Source organism: Bufo bufo, chromosome 2, assembly GCF_905171765.1.
Source record: "Bufo bufo chromosome 2, aBufBuf1.1, whole genome shotgun sequence".
Lineage (NCBI taxonomy): Eukaryota > Metazoa > Chordata > Amphibia > Anura > Bufonidae > Bufo > Bufo bufo.
The window spans coordinates 282,763,934-282,783,022 of NC_053390.1; the positions used below are offsets into that span (position 1 = coordinate 282,763,934).

At 43.7% G+C, this 19,089-nt stretch overlaps 1 protein-coding gene across 1 annotated transcript in view; it reads left to right on the plus strand.

The window, feature by feature from the left end:
• The first annotated feature begins 13,677 nt into the window (after positions 1 to 13,677).
• SART3 (spliceosome associated factor 3, U4/U6 recycling protein) overlaps positions 13,678 to 19,089 on the plus strand; it is a 67,305-nt gene continuing 61,893 nt past the window's right edge. Inside the window, exons 1-6 of the mRNA XM_040416619.1 lie at positions 13,678 to 13,889; positions 15,714 to 15,840; positions 16,347 to 16,451; positions 16,632 to 16,816; positions 16,943 to 17,048; positions 18,798 to 18,922. Of these exons, the coding sequence (XP_040272553.1) occupies positions 13,695 to 13,889; positions 15,714 to 15,840; positions 16,347 to 16,451; positions 16,632 to 16,816; positions 16,943 to 17,048; positions 18,798 to 18,922 (843 nt within the window). The 5' untranslated portion in view covers positions 13,678 to 13,694. The remainder of the gene's footprint in view (positions 13,890 to 15,713; positions 15,841 to 16,346; positions 16,452 to 16,631; positions 16,817 to 16,942; positions 17,049 to 18,797; positions 18,923 to 19,089) is intronic.

Consider the following 19,089-nt stretch of genomic DNA (forward strand, 5'->3'; position numbering starts at 1 on the left):
AGCTCACTGAAGGATCAGAGTATACATTTAATACAACTCTATGGAGAGGGGAGGGGGGAAATGAGCAGGAGCACAGAGAGAGTCTCAGCCCAAGAGCTTTATTCACATTCATACAGGTCATTACTTCTCTGTAATGTCCTCCATGATCGTCAGGCTGCTTCTGAGTAAGAAAAAGTTAGGAAGCAGATTCTCTACTGTTTTCTGTGTGCAAAGTGGTTGAGAGTCTGTCTCCACCTACCAGATCTGGGAGAACTAGAGACAGAGCCTGCAGGGGTAACAAATGCCAGATACAAGTCATATAGTGGCCAGAAATAACGTTATTCCTCATCTACACATACTGTACTATTGATAAATGAAAAGTTTGTTGAAAGGTTAGGTACACTTTAAAATAGGGAGAGAAAAAGAAGAGGCTGTAGTGACTCTGTAATAATATAAAATAGGGAGCAGTTTGGGAGCCAAAATAGACTGCTCTTTTTGCTGAGCCAGATGATCTCGATAGGCTGTAGCGGTGATGTCATGTCAAAAACACGTGAAAATGTGGCCTCAGTGGTGCACCAGCTAAACAGATTCCGGACAGGAGAATGGGAGCAGCGGTGGCAAATTGGCCAAGTCCAAATGTTGTTTGGCTGCACTCACCTGAATGGACAGCACTCCGGAAGGCACGGACTGGAGTTGGAAACAATAAACTCCGTGAACACAGAAGAAATATCAATGGTGAAGTCCAGCTTAATCAAAAGTGATTTACTTTATTAAATAACAAATGTGCATATAAAATCCATACTCTCCATGAAGCGTCTACGCGTTTCGGACCTCCATAGCTGAGTCCTTATTCATTACTAAGTTGTGACTCCACTTTCAACCTTTAAATAACACTCTGGTGTCGTTTCATTCAGAGATGGGAGGGTTGCAATCACGGGCATTGCTAGGGTCGCAAAAGATCTGGGGCCCAAGCCCCAATGCATATGGCCCAATTCTCTAAGTCGACCAACCGACCCCTAAGCCCGCTATACAGCAGCACGAACCTCTCACATCCAGTTCCTCCCAGGTGATGTCTCCTCTGATGTAGATCTTCTCTGTCATCATCTTCTCCATTCCGTCCGGACAACTTCTCTCAGCCGCTCCTCGTCTATACAGAGTGTGACACACAGACAACTTAGCTTCCTCATTTTTCTGTACCCCCAAATACTATCCTGAAGAAAAATGAGTGCCCCCCATAGTAATAGTGGTACTCATAGTCCCACCAATAGTAATTCCCTTTCTAGAATGCCCTTTATTAGTAATACTGCCCCCTAGAGTGCCCCCAACTGTGATTATGCTCCTCAAGAGTGCCCCCATTAGTTGAAGCGCCCTCCAGTATTAATAATGCCTTTACAGAGCCCCTAGTAGAAATAAGGCCCCCCTATTGTTCCCCCAGTGGTAAAGCTATCTACTGACCCCTCAGTAGTAATAAGACCCCCACAGTGCTCTTAGTAGAAATAATGCAGATCTATAAGTCCCGTCTTTAGAGGCCCCAGTAGTAATAAGAACGCCTAATGTCTCCTGGATTTAAATGCCCCTACAGTCCCCCAGTGACCATGCAGTCCCATGTAAATCACATTACCCCTCAACATTCAGTCCCATGTAAATAATATCACTCCCTCCCACAGCCGCTTTCAACATATAGTCCCATGTAAATAACATCACCCTGCCCCAGCCACCTCCAACATGCATTCCCATGTAAATAACATCACTCCCTCAACTTTAAGTCCCATGTAAATAACATCACTCCACCCCACTATCCCATGTAAATAACTTCCCTACCTTCAGCCCTAACATACAGTCCCAGTTAAATAACTACAACTCCCAATATTGCTCTGCCTCTCACACTGAGTAATCTACCCCTTCACTTACCTCTCCTCATGTAGCAGACCTCACCACAGCTTCTTCCCAGGACTTCTGTTCACTACTGAGCCATCCTCTCCTGCACTGGTCACATGACAGTGACATCATCGCAGGTCCTTTTCAGCTACTGCATTTAGCACTGATCACATGACCTGTGATGTCATCACAGGTCCTTCAGTTCTTGCAGGGCATTAGATTTAATTGTATTGCCGTCCTGAGGATGGCAATACAGTTGTATCTAGCAGGCAGGCAGTACATTCGGGGCCCAGGCCCGAATGTTTTAACCTAGCAACGCGCCACTTACTAATGTATTGTGATTTTCCATATTGCCTCCTTCGCTGCTGGATTCATTTTTCCATCACATTATACACTGCTTGTTTCCATGGTTACAGGCCATCTTGCAATCCATCAGTGGTGGTCGTGCTTGCACACAATAGGAAAAAGCTTCAGCCTCTCTGGTGGCTGGGAACATGGGAGCGCATATAGGCTAGTGCTTTTACCTATATTGTGCAAGCACGACCACCACTGATGGATTGCAAGGTGGTCTGTAACCATGGAAACAGAAGCAAAATGGATAATAACTATATTAGTAAGTGGCTTGTATTAACTTTCTCTACATGATAAATGCCACTTACTGAAGTGACACAACCCCTTTAGGTGGAATGGAAAACACATGCAGTGAGTGTGTCACTATAAGCAACAGATAGCTAAAGAATAGCACAAATAATAAATAATGTACATATAAAAAACTCAATATTGTAAAATGAAATCGTGTCTGCGGTTGAGACCTTGAGGGGTGCATCTTCCCAATTGAAAGATAATGATTACTTTGTTATTGCAGGCAGATCCCCCATACACATAGCTCCCAACAGATGATGTTGGGGGAGAGAAGGATCGTGTGCACTGAATTTCAATGCCTGATCTTTTTTGTACACCCAGGAGATAAGTGTCACAATGTGGGGGGAGGGGAGGAATACCAGAATGACAACAGAAGGAAAATGACCAGGAACTAGACCTCAAGGCTAGGGAAAGGAAAACAGTAACCACCTATGAAACCCTAAACCTAGCCCTGACTGCTGTCAGTATGAATAGACCCTGAAGTTGGGAATATTCATACACCGTAAACCTGGGCCCTAGTAACCCTGAGTGTGAGTCCAAATTAAATAGAGGAGCAGTAATGACCACAAGCTACACCTGAGACAAGAAGTGTGGTCATTACCAACAACAACACTGCAACAAGTGAAAACTGAGAGGCTGTCAGATAACCTCACGTGCAGACAGTCTCTCAGATCTTCTAACCTTTGTCATGGGAGGGATCGTGATGGTACCCCCCTTTCTACGGATGACCCATGGACATCCAGGACCGACCTTATCCGGATGAGCCCTGTGAAAGGCTTTCACAAGGCGACTAGCATTGACGTCGGCCGCTGCAACCCACATTCTCTCCTCTAGACCATAACCCTTCCAGTGAACGAGATATTGAAGGGATCTACGGAGAATTTGTGAGTCCACTATCCTGGCGATCTGAAATTCAAGATTACCATCCACCATGACAGGAGCAGGTTCAACCTATTTCTTCAGCAATGATTTATGGAAAACATTATGAATTTTTAAAGCCTGTGGAAGTTCAAGACGAAAGGCTACTGTATTATTAAATGCAGAGATCTTATATGGACCAATAAACCTTGGACCCAACTTCCAAGAAGGTACCTTCAACTTAATGTTTCTTGTGGACAGCCACAAAGAATCACCCACTCTCAGGTCCCGACCACTGATACGTCTCTTGTCAGCCATACGTGTCTCCCAGGGTGTCCTGTAAGAACTGTACAGTGATGTTCCTCGAACACCTTGTGCCGTAATTTAGAAGGAACAAACCAATATCCCCGAAGGACAGGAATCCGTGCATCTCCCTGGGCCTCCAACACCTCTGCCTCAAGGTCGGGATAAGGGGCTGATATTACCACCCTTCAACCAAAATCGGACTAGGATCTTCTGAATCACCCCCCCCCCAGGAGAGCTACGCGACAAAGCATCCGCCTTGACGTTCTTCACCCCAGGGCGATAGGTGACAACGACATTAAATCTGGTAAAAAAAACAATGACCATCTGGCCTGCCTTGGGTTCACACGTTTAGCAGACTCCAAGTAAGCCAGATTTTTGTGATCGGTAATTACCGTAATAGGATAAATCGCTCCTTCCAACCAATGACGCCATTCCTCAAAAGCCAACTTAATGGCCAGCAACTCTCTATTACCTATGTCATAATTTCTTTCAGCATTTGAGAGCTGCTTAGAGAAGAAAGCACATGGGCGCCATTTACTAGGTGAAGGACCCTGCGACAAGACTGCTCCTACCCCTACTTTGGATACGTCAACTTCCACAATAAATGGCTTTGACACATCAGGCTGCACCAGTATAGGAGCAGAAGCAAAACATTCCTTCACAGCTGAAAAGGCTTGTAATGCCGCATCAGACCATACTGAGATATCCGAACCTTTCCTCGTCATGTCCATTAAAGGTTTAACAACAGTCGAGTAGTTCAAAATAAATTTACGTTAGTAGTTGGTGAACCCCAAAAATCACATGAGCGCTTTCAGACTTTTGGGTCGATCCCAGTTGAACACAGCACGGACCTTTTTTAGGATCCATATGAAAACCTGACGATGAGAGTATGACACCCAGGAATTGCACTTCCGGAACTGCAAATACAAACTTCTCCATCTTAGCATACAGTTTATTCTCTCTTAGGATCTATAACACTTGTCTCACGTGATCCTAGTGTGTCTCCTTGTCAGGAGAATAAATTAGAATATCATCCAGATACACCACAACAAACCTGCCCACTAGATGAGGAAAGATGTCATTGATAAAATGTTGAGTATTGGTTAACCCAAAAGGCACAACCATATTCTCAAAATGACCTTCAGGGGTATTAAATGCCGTCTTCCATTCGTCCCCTTCCTTGATCCTTACCAGATTATATGCCCCCCTCAAATCCAATTTAGAGAACACCTTGGCACCAACAATCTGATTGAACAAATCCGGGATCAACGGAAGGGGATAAGGATCATGGACAGTAATGCGATTAAGCTCCCAGAAGTCCAAACATGGCCTAAGAGTTCCGTCCTTTTTCTTAACAAAGAAGAACCCTGCATCCACTGGGAATTTGGATGGTCTAATATGACCTTTAGCCAAACTCTTGGTGATATATTCTCGCATGGCTGCTCTTTCGGGTTCAGAAAGATTATACAACAGAGACTTGGGCAACCGAGCTCCGGGAACAAGGTTGACGGGGCAATCATACTCCCGATGTGGAGGTAACCTCTGGTCTCCACTTTCAGAGAATACATCAGAAAAATCTGAAATAAAAGAAGGTATAACTTTAGTGGTTACAACAGAAAGCGATGTGCTAATGTTAGGCAAGCGGGCGTGGACCCACTGCGCCACTGACTGGGTATACTCTGGAGGGGCGTAACTAAGCCACTACCTGGTCTTCACTAGAGCCTCTGATGGTGCGGATAGGCTTGGGCCGTTAGGGTAGTTGCCAGGGGTTACTCCAGAGCAGTCCCCGAGTCAGTGGCAGCTGACCAGAGGGTCAGAGTACTCGGTGCAAGCACCGAGGGGACTTGCGTGGCCAGGAGGTTCTGGATCTGCACAGGCGGCAATCAATCGAAGTAAGTAAGCAAAGTCCGAGGTCAGTGGCAGGCGGCAAACAGGCAAAGTCCAGGAGTTCAATAAGCAAGGTCAGGTACACAGTGAAGCAGACAAGAGAGACACCTTAGCACTTGGAGATAGACAAGCTAAAACCATGAGGTTGCTCAGGCATCTTCCTATGGGAGGAAGGGCCTTTAAATAACTGCTGCAATCCAGCCATAGGCTGGTGAGCAGTGATGAGCGGCATAGGCAATATTCGGTTTTCACGATATTTCGCGAATTTTTTGCATAATGTTCGCAATAAATTAGCGAATTCTAGAATTTGTGATCTCATCATTATTTTCGCGATTGTGCAAATTGGCACTAATGAGGCGCATATTTTTTGCGCATTACATTCAACTTCACATTTTATCAGGTCTGAGTAGATATTACTGATTGGTGCACTAAGTATTGTTGTGACATCACAGCACTATGTCTGTAGCATGTATGTATGGACAGCAGAGAAACAGTAATTCCTATCACACTACCTAACTGTCACGCCGGTGACAGGTTTGAGAAGGTCTAAAAGAATATCTGCACATTAGTTATCTGACAGCCTCTTTTGGTTTCACTTTGTCTGTGTGTTGCTGGTATGTCCACACCCCCTGTTCAGGTGTGGATCATGTGACTTTCACCTCCCCCTATTTAGTCTGACTTTACCCATTACTCCTTGCTCTGGATAGCTTCATTTGGTTTTTGGAAGAGCTGGAGTGTGGTTCATGGTGAAGTCCTGTTCGTCCATCATCCATCAGCCTCAGAAGTTAAGTGTTCCGCTTGTTGTGTTTTGTATTCCCCCCCCCCACCTTTGTTGTTTACTAGGCCTCAGCGAGACGCTGGTTCCTTCACCAGGGAAGGAGCGGGTTCTCTCTGCCTGGTCATTACTATTAGGGCATGTGAGGGCCACCAGGGTTTTCTAGGTTCCTGTGTATGGGGATCTCTACCATCGAGAGGTGCCCATACGGATAGGAGTTAGGGCCAGGAGCAGGGTTTTATAGGTGGTGACCCTTTTCCTTCCGTAGCGGTGAGGCCTAGTGTCTTTTCCCTTCCTTCTTGTTGTCCTTTGGTGTTCTCCCCTACAACATCCGTGACACTAACACCATGCACTGGAACCTCAGCTACACTATATCACTATCTAACCTACACTGACTATCTCCCACTATCTGTATTATATATAAGAGCTAACTAACTATCTAATGTAATTGGATAAGGAATAGGATCCAGATGAATCTCTCTCTTTCTCTCAGAACTGCAAAAAAACTGCAACTTTCCTATTGGTTGCTAGGGACGTTGCTAAGCTCTGACAAAGATTTTGCAGTCTTCTCATTGGCCCACAAGCAAGAAGGGAGGTTACCAATAGAAAAAAAAATCCTGAATATTCGCAATTACGAATATATAGCACTATATTCTACATCTTTGCGAATTCTCGAAGTGCTGATATTCGCAATAAAAATTCGCAATTAGAATATTCGCGATCAACACTACTGGTGAGACAGAGGACGTGTATGTGCTGCTTCATAGGTAAAGAGAGACATACCTATGCAAGCTCAAACACCAGTACAAGTCTCCAGCTGGAAGGAAACTCTGGCATGGAACACAAATACCATAGTTAAGTTACCTGCTGCCCACGCTTGTCAGCACGGCATGCAGAAGGGAAAGAGGGAGCCCGGCGCTCCTGCCCGCGGTTAGGGGCAGCAGCGCCGACATAGACTGCTGGGCTAACAGCTAACAGTTGTCTATGCAATAATCACTCCAATCCAGAATCTGTCTCGCTTGCCAATCGATGGTAGGATTATGTTTGCTTAAGGCCTCATGATCTATACCAGTGTATCACTGTACAGCAGCGGCGGCATGAAGCGCACGGCGTCATAGCAACCAATGACGCAGTGCGCTCCTGCTGTCAGCAGGAATCCCGGCCGGGTTATCACGGACCGCTCTCGGCCGCGGAACACGGCCGTGTGCATGAGGCCTAACCATGGTAAACCTAGCACCAAGGGAGCAGGCAGACCCTCCAGCACAAAACATGAAATAGATTCTTGATGAAAATCACCCACTTTTAAACAGATGTCCTGCACCATTTGTGACAAATATTTCTGTGTGAGTGGAGCGAAATCAATTGCAAATACCGAAATATTTTTGTCTAATACACTTGTAGTCAACCCATGCATACGGGCGAACTGACCATCAACTAGGTTAACCCCTGCCCCACTGTCAGTAAACACTTCAATTCCCACAGTTTTGGAATCTACCGCCACCTCGGCAGACAGGAGAAATTGGTACTACCGGCAAACGACAAAAGTAAATTCTCAGATTGCCCACCCACACCACCAAGAGTGAGATGAGGATTAAACTTTTTTTTTTTTTTCACCTTGACGCTGAACATAAGGACATAGGTTCACAAAATGTCCTCTTTTTTCCACAGAAAAAGCAGAGTCTCTTTTTAAGCCTAAAGTTCTTATCACTAAGTCCAGGGGTAGCTCCCCCCAGCTGCATTGGTTCGTCACTAGACATAAACTCAAGTGTCTCTCTACCCAAAGTGTCGGAGGAGGCCACCACCTTATATGATAGTACATCCTGAGAGTGAGGAACCTTAGATCTCTCCCTCAGGCGTCTATCAATACGTACAGCAAGGGACATGGCCGCTTTCAATGATTCAGGATATTCGTGAAACGCTAACACGTCCTTCAGGCTCTCGGATAACCCTTGACAAAATTAACTACGGATAGCTTGATCATTGCACTCCGTATCCATAGCCCATCTCCTAAATTCAGAGCAATAGGTCTCCGCAGAACGCTCTCCCTGCCGTAAGCCACGCAACTTAGTCTTGGCCAGGGAGATCATAGTCTAAAATATATGTGAAACCGATTTTATCCATATGCAAATTAAGCTGATATGTCTTATCCCTGATCCTCAGAATCTCCTCCTTGCTTCCCGACATCAGAAAGCCAGAGTGCCGTAATCTCGCGATGCGTGAGCTAGCACATGCGCAGTTCCTTCCCTGAGGCTGATGCCAGCACAGGGAAGGAACACTATGACTACACTGCGCATGCGCTAACTCGCGCATTGCGAGATTACGGCGCTCTGGCTTTTTGACGTCGGGGAGCAAGGAGGAGATTCTGAGGATGCGGGGCGGTGCTGGACTCCTTCACGCTGGACTCATCCCACGTACAGGACACATATCAGGTTAATTTGCATATGGATCGAATCGTTTTTTTATACACAATAAAAGCACACAGAGCTATGGGGACTGGATATTGCGGATGTGCTAGCAGCCATCTAGCAACCCATGTCCTCAGCTCTATACACAAAATCCCGGTGACAGGTTCCCTTTAAACTTGACTGGTATTTTCTGTTGGGAAAGGTGACAACCCTACCTCCCAATCACATACCTGTACCAGGATAGTGCAATAGAGTAAAGCAGGGATCAGCAACGTTCGGGGGCATACTAAAAGGAATGACAGAGTGGAATGCCCATAGACTTTAACAGGAAAGTGGAATTCCCATAGAGAATAATGGACCAGAGTGGAATGCCTATAGAGAATAATGGACCAGAGTGGAATGCCCATAGAGAATAATGGACCAGAGTGGAATGCCCATAGAGAATAATGGACCAGAGTGGAATGCCCATAGAGAATAATGGACCAGAGTGGAATGCCTATAGAGAATAATGGACCAAAGTGGAATGCCCATAGAGAATAATGGACCAGAGTGGAATGCCTATAGAGAATAATGGACCAGAGTGGAATGCCCATAGAGAATAATGGACCAGAGTGGAATGCCCATAGAGAATAATGGACCAGAGTGGAATGCCCATAGAGAATAATGGACCAGAGTGGAATGCCCATAGAGAATAATGGACCAGAGTGGAATGCCCATAGACTTTAACAGGAAAGTGGAATGCCCATAGAGAATAATGGACCAGAGTGGAATGCCCATAGAGAATAATGGAAATGTAATATTTGAATTAGAGACAAAACCATTTGACATATCTAATAATTATTTAGCAGACATACTCTCCAAATTAAGTGGGATTATTTAATGTTTAGATTAAATGGAATTATCACTGTTTTCTGCAGAATGACGAGGGTGAATGACACAATGGAATGCCCATAGACTATAATGGGAAGTAAAATATGAGCTCATTTGCAGGTAAATCTGTGTTATGTAGGAAATTAAACTTTGCCGCAAGTGTTCCCTGGGTAGAGTAGCATATTGTAAAATGAAAATTACCTTGGATTATTACCGTTTTTGAATAAAAAGGTGAATGACATAATGGAATACCCATAGACTATAATGAGAAGCAAAGTTTGATTTGGAGTCTGAACCATTTAAAGGGAACCTGTCACCGGGATTTTGTGTATAGAGCTGAGGACATGAGTTGCTAGATGGCCGCTAGCACATCCGCAATACCCAGTCCCCATAGCTCTGTGTGCTTTTATTGTGTCAAAAAAACGATTTAATACATATGCAAATTAACCTGAGATGAGTCCTGTCCCTGACTCATCTCACATACAGGACTCCTCTCAGTTTAATTTGCATACGTATCAAATCGGTTTTTTGACACAATAAAAGCACACAGAGCTATGGGGACTGGGTATTGCGGATGTGCTAGCGGCCATCTAGCAACCTATGTCCTCAGCTCTATACACAAAATCCCGGTGACAGGTTCCCTTTAACATATCGAGTAATCTTTAGCAGGCTTACTCTTCAAATTCAGTGGGATTATTTAAAATTGAGATTAAGTGGGATTATCATTGGTTTCTATGAAATGACAAGGGGAATGACACAATGGAATGCCCATAGACTATAATGGATCAAATCTTTTTTTTAAACAATAAAAGCACACAGAGCTATGGGGACTGGATATTGCGGATGTGCTCATTTGCAGGTAAATCTGTGTTATGTAGGAAATTAACCTCTAGCACAAATGTTCCCTGGGTAGAGTAGCACATTGTAAAATGAAAATTATCTTGGATTATAACTGTTTTCTATAGAATGACTGAGCACAACGTTAAATCTACAGCATCAAATATGTGCAGGATACAGTACGTTTGAATACACCCTTAGGGTAGGGTCACACTGAGCGCATACGCAGCGTATTTGAGGCTGCGAGAAATGTGCCGGACAGCGGGAAATACACTGCGTATGCGCTAGGAGCAGACACACAGGGCTTTCCCTCCGCGGCCCTGTGTGTGCAGTAAGGTTCGGAGGCGGGCCGAGCGCACTGACGTAACTGTGACGTGCGGGGCCACCTCCAAACCTCACTGCAGACACAGCGGAGAGAAGTCCTGTGTGTCTGCTCCTAGCGCATACACAGCGTATTTTCTGCTGCCCGGCACATTTCTCGCAGCGTCAAATATGCTGCGTATGCGCTCAGTGTGTTCTGTTTAGTTGCTATGGGCAACTGTCAGCTGTTCCTCTGTACAGGTTTTGATAAATCTCCCCCTATGTTTTTAGGTTTATCAATTTGTTGTAACATTGTTTTTGTTTTTTTACCCTTTTCTCTGAGGATGTAATTTGCTACTCCATACACTCCCCTGTGGCGCTGCCGTTGTTTACCACGGCGTTATTCTTTGTCTCGGCGTGTCATGTTTTTCCTGCTGGGTCAGAAATGTCGGTTTATTTGTATACTTTTTATTTAGACCCCTCCCCACTTCCCATCTCTTCTTTGTTTTTGCCTCCCTCCTATTTTTGATTCCTGTTCTACAAAAAAAACTTTCAATAAAAGTTCTGTTAAATGCAAAAAAAAATTAAAGAAGGTTATTCAGGAATAAAAAAAACAGGCAGAGCTGCAATACCAGACACAACCTGAGGACAGGTGTGGTGCTTCTTTTTGGGTTTTTTTTTAAAGAAAACTGTCGTTTTTCTAATCCTGGATTACCCCTTTAAATAAGAAAAGTTTTAAATAAAATAAGTATTATTTACCTTTTCTATAAACTTGTCAGTTTTCATTCTCAGTAATACCAACATGATATAGGAGTTTCTTCAGTCCCCCCTACATTTTACAAGTAAAATTCTGCTTGGAAATTTTGAAGCAGCAGAGTCCTATTGCAATCAATGGGATTCCGCTGCAAAGTGCACGCTACAGAATTTCAGCGGTGAAGCTTTCCACTGAAATCTCTCTGTCAAAAGAAAGAACATGTTCATTCTTTCAGCGGAATATGGAGCGGAATGCACTGCCAGCTATAGGGAACGGCAATGGCTGCGCTGCTCATGCACCGACTAAATCAGTTGGGGCGGGACGCATTTGGAATTTCCGAACTAAATTTCTCCGCTTGGAATTTCCGTAGTGTGCATGGACCCGTGGTTGCCCCCATGTATTCTCCACCCCAAAATCAGAGCCCATTCCTAGTCCTGGGCCTATAGTTGGTGAGGAAAGCTCCTGTGTCTTTAGTTCAAAAATTCAATTTCCATTATTCTCTAGGGTTATTCCACTTCCCAAAAAATGATATCAGAAGGAGCACTTTGGCCGCCACAAACTGATAATATGTTGCATCCAACTGCTGTGATGGTATGTGGCCGCAGTGCAAACTGATACTTCAGTGATAAAAGCGATTCATTCAGTTGGTATTTTTAAAAAGGTAATTTTGGTTGTAATAAAACCAAATAAAACATCCTATATTAACAAATAAAACATCCTATATTTCCATATAAGAGTGACCAATCCATTCTTTTTACATATTTATCCGAAAACCTTTGAGGGGTGACTCAAATTAACTGCAAATGAGCTCATAGTTTACTTCCCATTATAGTCTATGGGCATTCCATTGTGTCATTTCATAGAAACCAATGATAATCCCACTTAATCTCAATTTTAAATAATCCCACTGAACTTGAAGAGTAAGCCTGCTAAAGATTTATTTGATATGTTAAATGGTTCAGACACCAAGTCACGTTTTACTCCCATTATAGTCTATGGGCATAATATTGCTAAATAACACAGATTAACCTACAAATAAAATCATATTTTACTTCCCATTATACTCTATGGGCATTCCATCGTGTCATTCACACTTGTCATTCCATAGAAAATAATGATAATCCCACCTAATCTCAATTTAGATCAATGCTACTGTGCTTGGAGAGTATGCGTGCTAAAGATTTATTTGATGTCATATGGTTCTCGTCTCCACGGCCCATCTTTCTTCCCATTGTGCTATTCACCTGTCATTCCATAGAAAACAAGAAAAAGCCAAAGTTATTTCAATTGTAAAAGATGTTACTATACACGAGGAAGATCTGTGGTAAAGGATAGGTAGATATTTTTTTCAGATTTGCCTACAAATTATCTGATACTTTGCTTCCCATTATACTCTATGGGCATTCCTTTTGGCTTCATTATAGTCTATGGGCATTCCTTTTGGCTTCATTATAGTCTATGGGCATTCTCTTCCCCTGTCAAAGTCTATGGGCATTCCATTCTGTCATTCCTTTTAGTATGCCTCAAAGTTCGGCACTCCAGATGTTCTGAAACTACAATTCCCAGAATCCTCCTTTTACTTCTGTGGGCATTACAAAATGAGCCGAGTACGTTTGCATGCTGGGAGTTGTAGTTTCATAAGCAGCTGGAGTGCCGAAGGTTGCTGATCCCTGGAGTACAGAAGGTCTGAATGAGCTGGATGTGGATTAGATGGGTCATCTGCCAGAAATGACTTCCTTTTCTACCGGCAGAATACTTCCACGTCGGTCACATATGTCAATCATATGTATTTTTCTGCCCGATATAGAAATTCTGCTCCATGACATTTATATACGGCTGGAGGATAATTCCCATCAATCTCTCCCAACCCTGTACGTCTTGCCACAACCAACATGTCCTCCCGCCACTATAACATCGCGTGCACAGCGTACGCAGCTCTAAATAGGACCCTAAGAACGCCTGGTCCTCCGTCTCCCTGGAGACAAGGCTGTCCCTGCTGCCTGCATGAAAAATAAACATTCTCTCTGGACATTATATTGATGAAATATACACACAGGCTCCATGGAGACGTTCTATAGCACACAAAGGGTGTATTTTCAGCGGCTTTGTGATTAATACTGCTTATTAATAGGAATGCTGGAGGCAGGAGTCACGCGGACACCTGTCCGCCCAACAACGTTGTGTATTCGCAGCAAAGAGCACGATGGCGGCTGCTGAGCACGGGCTGAAGGAGAGGGAAACCCAGGGGCTCGGTGGTGAAGAGGAGGAAGGAGAAGAAGAAATGGAATCAGAGGACGAAGAGCGCGGGGACGGCTCGCCTGAGGGAACCGGGCAGTCGTCCTCCGATGAGGAAGACGAGAAAGAAAATGAAGCCGAAATTCAGAGACTGGAAGAGCAGGTGATGGTTGGGAACAAGTGGTCTCCAATATTTCCGAGCGAGGGGGTGTTCAGAGGTGGTCGCCTTGGACCTCCGAAGTTTCTACTGTGTTGATGCAGAAGATGTGTTCCTGTCAGCAGAATGCAGAGGCATGGCGGTTTATAACAGCCTGTACTCTGCTGATCTAGTTACAACCTGTGCAACTGCTCGCTGCTCAAGCATGCTCAGTTCCAGAACCAGGAGTTCTAGGAGGCTGTAATGGGCACTAATGTGAGGGGGCACAATATAGAAAGCAATGGAATACAGGGAGGGGGAGAACAAGCTGGAGTAGATCTCAGCAGTGCATGATGGGAACTGCTACCGACATAGACTGCTGCTTCCGTTCTCCTGCCGTTATAGGACCAGGAGAACGGAAAGGACGGATGCGGCACATAACTGAGCCGAACGGAACCTAAGGACCCCATAGACTATATTGGGGTCTGTTAGGTTTCCGCTCAGAGGAAGATTTTAGAGCAGAGACAAAAGTAGTGCATGCAGGACTTTTATCTCTGCTTCAAAAATCTTCCTCTGAGCGGAAACATAACGGCCCCTATTATAGTCTATGGGGTCCTCCGTTTGGGTCAGTTATGTGCCGAATCTGTCCTATAACGGAGCAGGAGAACGGAAAGGCTGAACGTGATGTGAACAAAGCCTTACTTCTGCAACCTGTGTGTGAGGGTGCCAGACACCACCAATCTCATATTGATGACCTGTCCTTTGGATAAGTCATTAATATGTCGGTCCTGGAAAACCCTTCAAAGGGATTCTGTCACCTGGATTTAGCCTATAGAGCTGCGGACATGGCCTGCTAGATCGCCGCTAGCACGTCCACAATATATATTTCCCATACCTTTTTTAAATGCTTTTATTTAGTTAAAAAAACTAATATAAATATAAATATAAATATATATATATATATATATATATATATATATATATATACACACAAAGTAGGCTAGTAAGGAGCCCAAGGGGCTGTTACCAACAGCCTCAGGGAATGAACTGCGCATGTGCTAGCTCACGCATCGCGAGATTACGGCGCTCTGGCTTTCTGATGTCGGGGAGCAAGGAGGAGATTTGGAGGATGCTGGGCTCCTTCACAGTGGACGTGGCTGGGCTCCTGAAACGTTGGTAACAGCCCCTGGGGCTCCTTACTAGCCTCATTTACATATATATAAAATCGTTTTTTGCCTAAATAAAAGCACTCGCAGCTATGGGGAATATATATTGCGGCGATCTAGCAGCGCATGTCCGCAGCTCTATAGGCTAAACCTAGCTGACGGAATCCCTTTAAGGGACTGTTCTGCTCTACTGACCATTCTGACCATCCATGGATTGGTACATGGTCACTTTTGGTTGACATGGATACAAGCTGAATGAGGTAAGTAGGTAGGTAGGCGGTTATGCATGTTATCTCTATGGAAGGATATAAGATGTTCGGTCATGCTTGTCACTTGGGAAAAAAGAGATGATTGAACGTGTAGAAGTCCATCCTAACTGATCGCTGTTTCCCCCCAAAGTGTCAGACGACATTGTGGATGTGCCTTTAGACTTTTGGACTCTAGGTGGGACCTAGTCTAGGATGAACGTAGCAGCTTTCAGAATTATGATTCCTCATGAGGAGCCAAGTTTGACCTTAGACCACACAGTACATCTAAGGTCTATTCTACAACCAGTGATTTCACCGTAACCAATAGGAAAACAGTGTCGGTAAAGAACATAGCTGGTGCAGAAAGTAATTCTGATTGTGTCTTACAGTAATGCTGTATAGTGACCTCAGTGCACAATGTGTTTCTTCCCTATCAGCTCTCCATAAACGCCTTTGACTACAACTGCCATGTGGACCTCATCAAACTCTTGAGGCAGGAGGGAGAACTGGACAGATTAAGACGTGCCCGTCAGAAGATGAGCGACCTCTTCCCTCTAACTGAAGGTATGAATGTGAAATGCTTTGGTTGTCTCACTTATGGAGCCAGCGGTAGAGAAACAGATATTGGGCGGGATACTTTTATACCATTCACTAATAGGGTATTATAGTGTAATAGAGAATACCTCTACCAACTGCAAGTCACTAAATACAGCATAACCTTAACTTGTATATACAAAGTAGAACATAGGATCTATACTAGAGTTGTTGCGATACCAAATTTTTTATTTGATTCAATTTCGATACGATAAAAAAAGTATTGCGATATTCGATACCACGTGAAAAAATAAAACACCAAAAAAGCCACGTGCATTCCGCATTTTAAAAAATGCCGAATCGCGCATTTTTATATTTTCTTTCTGTTCACCGCATAGATTATTTTTTTTTATATTTTAATAGTTTGGACTTTTCAGATGTGGCAATATGTGATATGTTTATTTATTGTTTATATATTTTATATGCAAAATAACTTCTATGATGCCAACCTTATTTGTCTGTTCTTCTTCCTATAGAGATATGGTTAGACTGGTTGAAGGATGAGATGAAAATTGCTGAAGATAATTCAAGTCGGGAATTGGTTTACGAGCTGTTTGAGAAAGCTGTTAAAGACTATATCTGTAAGCTTTGTTTGTCTTGAAGGCACTTATACACCCACCCTCACGTCCTCTATATATACATCTGTCTGTCACATACTCTATGTAGCATCATGTACAAAGAAACAAACCCTCAAGGATGTACATTATACTGCGGTAAAGCAGAAAATAAAACTTCTTCACAGAAATGTATGTTTCCTTTAGGTCCAGAAATTTGGTTGGAGTATGCCCAATATTCAATTGGAGGGATGGGGGCAGAGGGTGGCATTGCCAAGGTTCGTGGTATCTTTGAGAGAGCACTAACAGCTGTTGGACTTCATATGACCAAAGGATCAAGCATCTGGGATGCCTACAGGGAATTTGAGAATGCAATATTAGGAACCATACAGGTAATTTATTCTCTTGTTAATACAACTAGCTCTGCTTTTGGTAAATCTTTTTTGGCTTTCATGCTGTGAATTGTTTGCAATGTACAGAACCGTTATTTATTAATGGCTTTATTTCTTATATATTAGCCTTTGCCTGGTACCATTCCTTCAGCAGAACAGCAGCAAATGCTGAATACCCAACTTGAGAAGATCCACACTCTTTTCAAACGGCAGATAGGTGTACCCCTTCTAGGTAAGTTTCTTTTTATGAATACGAAGCATGAACAAAAAAAAACATTTAAATAGACGCTAAACCCAGAAATAAAGTAAGGTCTACAGGACTCCCCTGAAACAAACACACTTTGCAGAAATCCCAGAGACTACAGGAGTTAATCTTAAACTTATCTGTTTAATTTTTTGTCTGGGGATTGTCTAAGGCAGTGGTATTCAACATTCTGTGAATGCTCCTACCAATGTGCCGGAGGAGGGAGACATATCTCATCTTATTTGGTTGAATGGTTGGTATAGACGTTACTATACTGACTACAGCTGGGCATTTTTTGTGGGCCCAACTGACCATCTAATAAATAAATAAATTAATATATATATATATATATATATATATATATATATATATATATATGTATATGGGGGGGGGGGGGGGGTGTCTCCCAACTCTTCTGATGGCTGTTGAATTTTATTATGCCCGATCAGTTTTTTCTTGCACAGCTAAGCCGCAACCAGGGGTGTCTGGCAGCAGTTTAACTCCCTGATTCAGACATAGCTGACAGTCAAACGAGTGTTCAGCTGACTAGTATCTCATATGTACAGCCTAAAGCCTCATGCACACGGCTGTTGCTGCCCGTGGCCCGTATTGCGGCCTTCAGACAGTGGGTCTGCAATATGCGGACACTGGCCGTGTGCTCCCCGCATCATGGATGCGGACCCATTCACTTGAATGGGTCTGCAGTCCGGAACGGAGGCACGGAAGCACTACAGAGTGCTTCCGTGGTGTTTCTGTCCGTGCCTCCGCACCGCAAAAAAAATAGAACTTGTCAAGGCGATCTTTGTAAGACGGGAACCTTACACTAAATTCTACCTGTTATGTGCCATGACGGCTCCATACAATTCAGGGAGTGTAGGTTCCACATGCATGCTGCGCCCACCTTCATTTTTGTCATCTTTGGTGCCAAAATGGCCTCCATTAAATCCAGGGAATGCAGGTCCCAACATGCATGCCGAGCCCATTAATGGAGGCCATTTTGGCACCAAAGATGACAAAAATTAAGGTGGGTGCAGCATGCATGTGGAACCTACACTCCCTGAATTGTATGGAGTCGTCATGGCACATAACAAGTAGAATTTAGTATTCGGTTCCTGTCTTACAGAGATCGCCTTGACGTGTGGCAGACGGGCTCAAATAATTTTGTACAAAATGTATTTGCCAAGCATCTCTAATTTACATAATAAGCATAGCATTAGCATTAGAATACTTTTTTGTACTTTATTTGGTTTGCAGAGTGCTGTTGCATTGTATTTTTTACTTTGTATTATACAGGCAGACGGCAAGCGATTGTTGGGAGGGAAGCATTCCCTCCCGACAATCGTTTGCTAGCTAGCGGAGCAGACCGCTGCTGTTACATGCAGTGATTTCCTCTGCAGCTTGGGCAGGAGCGATCTTTATGCCATCGCTCATCTCCATACTGTCTAGTATTTTGCCGGCCTCAGATCGCTATCAGACAGCACGATCTGCCGGTGGCAAGCGCTGATTTTTAAGTAGATAAGACAAAATCTTGAATAACGGGACAGTGACTCAAGTATTGAATACTTTCTATGTTGTAAAAGCAATATGTGAGCATAATCTAGAGCCGAAAATATTGTAGCCCTGTGGTGTGGCTTCAGTTTTTAGTTCATATGACTTAATTTTGGTCCTGTGTAGATCTACAAACTGAAGAATTTCTATAAAGTGCTTATAATCTGGGGTGCATTTTGTTCTTGATAGATATGGCCTCAACCTATGCAGAGTATGAAGAGTGGTCAGAAGAGCCCATTCCAGAGTCTGTCAATCAGAACTATAAGAAGGCGATCCAACTAGTGGAAAAGTATAAGCCTTATGAGGAGGCACTGGTGAGCACTATGCACCATATTTCATGAGTCGACTTGTTTGTGGGCAGTAGATTTTGTGGGGTGTGTTTTTCATATAGAATGTAAGAATCCTATTGAATCCATACACGATGACTATCGTTCCAGCCACTGGAGAAGCAGCTAATTGGGAAAGTCATAACGTCACAAGG